Genomic DNA, 7053 nt, shown 5'->3' with positions numbered 1-7053 from the left:
CGATTGCTTGAAAACGGGGCAAGTTTCCGGTTATCGGCAAAAAAAGCGTACTGCGCGGGCACTACGGTAGGCCTACGTTCAACATATCGAGTCTCTAACTCTTCGAGGCTTTGACATCGAGGCGTCCGTCCTCACGGGCAGACAGATAGACGCACGGACAGACAGCCGAACATGGCTGGAGCGACTCAACTTTTGCTGATCAAGAATTTATATAGTATATAGGGTCAGAGATGCTTCCCTCTGTCTATATTATACCCTCTTACACATTTTTAATATGTAAAAATAAAAGTTCCTTATAAAAATGAGAAGGGGCTCAATTGCCAAATAGCATTTTCAAAAATATTACATTTGGGAAGAACACATAAAAATATAATAAAATGTATCATACCTTTTCGTTGTAATCGTAAATTCCAAATATTAAAGTGGTCAACAAAATTTTGATTGTTGTACATTTCGATGGATCAAAGTAGCCGGGCAGATAGCTGTAATTATTCGGGATAGTCTTCTTAATGGCATTCCTCATAATTTCAGAATCAGAACTGGTTGTACATGTGTACAAACAAAAACAAAAATCTCGGAAAAATTTTGGAAAAAAAATTTTCACGGAAAAAAATTTACAACGGAAAAAAAAATTTGGTTTGGCTTCCAGTTTAATATAACCCAAAAATAAAATATTGGAATAGTACGTTGCATTTGCGTGGAGTTCAACCAGTTTCAGGTAAGTTAAACAATAGTAGCAAAACCACGATTCCTAATTGTGAGTACACAATGGGTGCTAAGCTCCCAATAGAAGACTGTTGCCGGACAATATGAGAAGGAGGATATCGTTGCAGGCTACGTTCTAGATAGAGATTGTTTGCTAACCTTGCAGGATGGGCAAGGGAAAGGGTAAGGGAAAAGGTAAAAAGGGAAAGAAGGGAAAGAAGGGAAAGAAGAAGGCGACTATTGTTGCGCCAGCTGCCGCTATTGTTCAAGAATGTCCACCATGTCCTGAGCCACCAAAACAGATACAGCCATTGGATCCATGTCCCGAGTCCACCGGCCCGCATGATGTGCTCCGTGCACAGCCCAATCATTACCCGGCTTTGCTGCGCATTCCGGAAACAATGGCCGTTGTTGGCTCCGAGAATGGATGTTACGATAGCATCTGTAAGCTACTGCGCGCCGGATTTCGCTGTGCGGAACGTGTCTTTGTGATGGCGCCATGGGGCAATTATGTGGTATTCCGGTTCCACAATAACAATGACTTCATCTACTTCCTTTATGATGGATGCACCTGCGATGTGAACCGATTCCGTTATCTGGACCTTAGCTGCGGCACTGCCGGCTTCCTTTTCTTCAACAACATGCATGACGTCATCAGCTATATCATACAATCGCGCAAAACGCGTCTGTACTTGGAGAATCTCAACAAAATAGCCATTGATCAAATAGTCGAAGAGTACGGCGCCGTTACATACACTCAGAAGGCGAAATGTATGCGCTTCTCGTAGAATACACGGCAGAAGAAGACAAACTTAACGACTACTAACTATACTCATGCATTTGCCAACGGTCTTGATATTTTGGCACCTCCCGGAATCCGGCACAATCTCGGCTAACCAGATCAACGCTCTATTCTAAATCAAAAAAATTAAAGATTTATTTTGAACCAACTCAAAATTTTGATACGTTTTCTTATATCCATGTTGAGGGTATCTTAAGGAGGAGGGTAAGTCAGCGAGCCCACAAAAGGTAGTCGGAGAGAACTAAATCATATAGTCATCGTAATGATTCGATTCCAAGTTAATATTTTCATCATGCTCCTTAGCTGCTTATTAGCTCTATATTAAAGAATAAAGGGCAAGACATTAGTTCATGGAATGAACAGCTAGGCCGATCGGTAATTCTCGTATTTTATATATTGAATTTTTTTTTCGAGCTGACTGCATTTAAAGAATTCTTCGAATATTTGAGCTTTGGGAATTACATATTCATGTGCTTATGAAGGAGAGCCACATACATTGATCGAGGGTTCTTCTTCGGTATTTGAATTTGTATTCATCCCAAGCTCAAGTACGCACATATATTTTGATATGTGTTTACATTTAATCAAATAAGTATGTACACAGTCGCCTAACCTTGCTACCCGCTCATTTGTGGGCCCGGGGCGTTGGCAGAGGCGGAGTTGGAGGCGAAGGCAATGGCAACGGCAACGGCAACTGCCTCGCTTGCTTGGCATGTTTATGAGAATGTTTGGCTTTATGAAGTAACTACACGAATAGCAAATGCGAGCTCATTTGTGCTAATAAAGAAGCCAAAACAAACGGCAGTCATAAGACAAATACACTTATTGCAAGTGTATTAAGCATTTGGAGCAGCAGCAATTCAATGCCTCAATGTCTTCCACCATACACATGCTATAGAGATGAAATCGAATGCTCAAGTGGGCCAGCGGTGGCGGCGCATTGAAGCAACATGGCTCAAGAAAGATCTTGACTGCGAATACGTACTGAGCGAACCAATTGATTTTTCTACCGAGCTCGTTAATTAAAACAACAATCACTGCAATGTGGACGGGGGCTCTCTTGACTGCCAGGAGGGCAGATTGCCGCAGTGGCTGCCACAGTCGCAGCCGCAGTCAAAGCCACATTCAACACTCGAGCGAGTTAATCGCGTTGTCAAGTGCTGCACTTGAGCGCCGTATACCCAAAAGCCGAAAGACATTGCATGTAATTGAGAAGAACTTGATTCGTTTTTGGATCAGCTGTCCGAGCAGGCGCATCACTGTGTAAATTGATACCCTGCCAATTGCCGTGGGCGAGACACATTTTCAAATGCAGTTCTACGTTTTTTCGCCAACTGCGTAGGCGTTCGATCTCCGTTGCCGAGTTCTTGTTGCCCGTAAACTGCATAATTAAGTTGCCAGCGTTAGCAGCTCTCATGTTTATGTCCATCATTCGCTCGTTAAATGTATGCAAATGCTGCATTTAATTCAAATTCAAATACAAATTTCGTACTTGAAGAATTATTCATGGTTTTTCAGTAGTCGGCACTTGATTTAAATGTGATATGTGCACAAATGAATTGATTATAAAGTATCTTGTTAGTTTTTTTTTAGGTCTTTTGTTAAGTCAAGCAACTTGATTATTGATTATGCGAATTGTCAGTTGTGAACTGCTATACCATTTACCAAAAACTTAGCAGTTCTTACATGTTAACCTGCCTTTGTCTGTCTGCCTTTTAAGTAATTGTCTTCTATCTTAGCATTACTTTTAATGTCAGATTATTGTTTTTCAAAAGAGTCAGTGTGAGAGTATGATTTGATTGCCAACAAAACTGATTAAATGGACGTACTTGAATTTATGAGAACCTTCTAAAAGGGGGCCGGTTTTATTTCTTAAACCCTGAATTCGGGTCTCTACTGTATACAATTTATTATATCGTGCGCTCAGATTTTGAATTTCGCCTAACCTAATTATTCTGTAATAAAAGCTTGTATCTTCCTCTCCAATCACCGTCTTTTATCCAACTCACGTAACTTTTAATTGCTGCGTGGCCTGTCTTTGCATTGTTTTTAACATCAGATTTTTGTCGCTGACGCTGTCGCTGTCGTTGTTGTGTCTTTGTGTATTTTGCGCACTTCTCAGTTGCCAGCATTAATTGGCAATTGACACAGAAAATCATTGACAAAACGGAAGTTCATTAGGCTTTGTTTTGACTCACGACGCGAGTCTGTGAATCTGTGATGTAACTGGCTAAACATTTATATAATGGCAGGCCGTGCCCCTGTGCCCTCAACTCATTCTGTTTCATTCTTTTGAGCATAACAATGGCGCATCGATAAAAATGGCAAATATTTACGAAAAACTTGATGTAGTTTCAAAATGCAAACAAAGTCGGTCAGAAACGGTCAGTAAATCGCGATAAGCGATCCACAACAACAACAATAATAGTTGATACATAAATATGAAGAGCAGCGCTGAGGCATGCAACATGCAGCTGCTATTGTTGCTACTGACTGACTGACTGACTGACTGACTGACTGACTGACTGACTGGGCCAGCTAGCCGCACCTCTTGATCTGCCCTGCTGCCGCTCGACAATGCTTAACTCGCTCAAAGCTCGAAACTCAGTGATTTGCAATTGTTTGCTTAGGCATTTTGACCGTTAACCGTGTCGCTTGTTATGCAAATGAATGCAGCGACTTGGCTCTTGCCTCACCTTTGCCCACGCCGGCCCATCAGCGTTCACGTCAATGTCCTTGACATGCGCCGCTTCAGTTCAGTTTCAGTTTCATTTTGAAGTTGAGGCTGAAGTTGCCGCAACTTTTGTGACAACCTGCGTTGGTGTTTGAATACAGTTAATCGGTTCGTTTGTCGAGAGTCTGTTATAAGGGGTTGTCTTTTGGTATGTGTGGCAGGCGGGTTAAATAATAAATGAATGCGCCGAAAAAGAATTCTTAGCAGCCAGCTTGTTGCCTAAGTCTTTCGTTTATTATTGCGTTCACGTTTGCCGTTCGGCGTTGGCGTCGCGCATAATTTGTCCGCAGCTTTGGCTTAGATTTCGTTTCCTACTCGCGCCAGCCCAGAGCCATGGCAAATTGCTTCCTTATTTGAATGTACATTGTACCTAACCCCAGCTTTTTTTCTGTTTTTCGTTTTTTTTTTTGTGCGCCCAGCCAAGCAAACAACCAACTAAGTACACACATACATCGAGAGATATGCGGGTTTCTTATGGCATAAAGAAGTACTAATGCTAAACTGATCTCTAAGCCGCATAGTGGTACGAAAGTGTAGAAGACGAAATAAAATACTCAATGTTTATTTCTCATTGCAGTGTATATCAATTCAAATGACCAGGTAAAACATAAGCTATTGAAATTGCGAGATTTATAGACGCCCAGTGGTCAGTTCTAAGGCATCTTGCTGCATGTGACCTTTCAGACAAGGCTTATGAACCATCGATAATTAGAATCATTCAGATGGCTTGAAGACGCTTTGATTGCTGAGTATGACTTAACAGGGTTATCACAGTTAGGGTGTTCAAACATATCGAAATGATTTTGTATAGTTTATTGATTAACTATTTTGTACTATGATCTTATAAATAATTATTACGTTCAATCATTTTTTATTTTTAATTCTGCATGAATATAATTATAGTCTTTCTCTGAGGTATATAATTTTATATACTCCGTCAATAAACATCAGGATTATTTATATTCTTACAAATTATTCTAATATTCAAAATTTATGTTTTATATTAACAAGATTAAAAGAAAATTATTTGAGCATGATATAAAATTTTCAAAATTGTCGTTATTCTGTAGAGACCTCCAGTTTAATATAAGATAGATTTACCCAATCGATATGTTCTCCTTTTATTCGCACCACGGTGCATAGCGATATTGAGAAATGTCCGATGCTTCTATGTAGCGAGTTTTGGGGATTGCTGTGGCGACGCCGTGGGCGTTCAATTGGCTCCATACACAATTCGTTTGGCCGCCCTCTAATCTTATCGCCTCAAATTGATCTTAGCGGCGGGCGCTTAAGTGGCCGTCGTTGTCTTTGTTAATGTTGCTGTTGTTGTTGTTAATGTTGTTGCTTTTAGAATCGCCAAATTTGGGTGCGCCATAGCGTACAATAGGGTAGGCAGCTACTCTACTTATGTGACTGTGTGTTGTGTGTGTGTGTGTGTGTGTGTGCGTGTGTGTGTGTGTGTGTGTGTGTGCTTGTGACTTATGTGGGGGGCTTACACTCCAATGAACTGAGCCCCGCAATCTCGGCTGTCGCTGGCTGCCCTGCCGCTTATCGTACATCAATCAATCACACTCGTCGACGCTGACAATCATTGGCCATTGGCTTATGGCATGAGCAAAAATCTTATGAGCTCCCCCCCTCCGCCGACTGACGGTTACTGGCGTTCGGCCTCTCGACTCAATTAAACGTTAATGAAAACATATTTTAATGGCAATTGTTGGTAATTTGTTTGTTATTCGCTTGTCGTGTTTGATAAGTATTAATTTTTCATATCGATATCGCCGTCGTACATACATGAACGTATAATATACTATAAACATATGTGGATATACATTTTTTGGTTCTTTGATTGTTAGAATCGCTTTTGCGGGGGCCACAACCTTGAGATCATCGATTGTTGCTGCTGCGTGCTTTTAATTGAACCCACTTGGCATATGGTCAGTGTCTGCCTCTGTGTCCATGTCCCTGTCGAACCGGATAAATCCGCTTAAAATACACAATTTGTACGGTATGTCCAAGTGATTGACTTGACTCAACTTTCATGGTATCTCACACTGTTCGCTTCTTTGTTTTGCCTATTCATTAAGTTGACGTTTGTTTTTTTACCTAATCTCGGGCTTTATGTACTTGACTATGTTTCTATGTCTTCCAGTGTCTCTTTCTAACTGTCCCGGGCACAACTGAACTCACCCTCTCTCTCTATTTCTGTCTGCTTGCCTGCCTGGCCTGACATTTCACTGGATTGTCGCTTGAAAGTCAAGGTCGTTATAAGATCAATCGTTTGTGCTTAGTCGTGTGTCTGTTTGGTTTCTAGCATTCATCGATCACTGATCAATGATCGCTGAGCTGATCATTGATCAGCTAGAAGCGCTATCGATGCCATGCGGCCATGTAACTGACATTTCGCTGACATTTGACAGCTCTGTGACAATCATAGGACATTTATTATAATGCATTTGCCAGTTGGCCACATTCCCCGATGGCATCCAGTGCGACAACCGAATTGTTGTTGTCCATGTCCAACAGCAATTGCGCTGTTAATATGTCGAATGTCAAAATTGATAGCTTAAAGCCGATCGATATTTGTTTTGACAATTATTACTGAACTGAGCGACACCATAGAAAAAACGGTCGAGAATAGATTCTTTGTATAATACTTAAATAAATGCTTAATATTAATATATTTGCAGTTGAAAATATAATATGTATGTAACAATTTTCTTTGGCTACATGGTATAAGATCGAAAATGTATTGACCAAGAGATGGAACGTATTATTTTTACTTATTTTTCTTATTTACGACCAGCTTGCG

At 40.8% G+C, this 7053-nt stretch overlaps 1 protein-coding gene across 1 annotated transcript; it reads left to right on the top strand.

The window, feature by feature from the left end:
- Positions 1-557: 557 nt before the first annotated feature.
- Positions 558-1662, top strand: LOC6631578 (uncharacterized). The gene is made up of 2 exons (XM_002055652.4): positions 558-718; positions 781-1662. The coding sequence occupies exon 2, from the start codon at positions 873-875 to the stop codon at positions 1491-1493; it is 621 nt and encodes a 206-aa protein (XP_002055688.1). The 5' UTR covers positions 558-718; positions 781-872; the 3' UTR covers positions 1494-1662.
- Positions 1663-7053: the final 5391 nt, after the last annotated feature.

This window comes from Drosophila virilis, chromosome X (genome assembly GCF_030788295.1).
Source record: "Drosophila virilis strain 15010-1051.87 chromosome X, Dvir_AGI_RSII-ME, whole genome shotgun sequence".
NCBI classification, from domain to species: domain Eukaryota; kingdom Metazoa; phylum Arthropoda; class Insecta; order Diptera; family Drosophilidae; genus Drosophila; species Drosophila virilis.
The sequence above is the reverse complement of the archived record's forward strand: the minus strand, read 5'-3'. Positions and strand labels throughout refer to the sequence as shown.

What these genes read in the sequence shown, in the direction of transcription:
- LOC6631578 (XM_002055652.4), top strand. Translation starts at nt 873, where the DNA reads ATGGGCAAGGGAAAGGGTAAGGGAAAAGGTAAAAAGGGAAAGAAGGGA.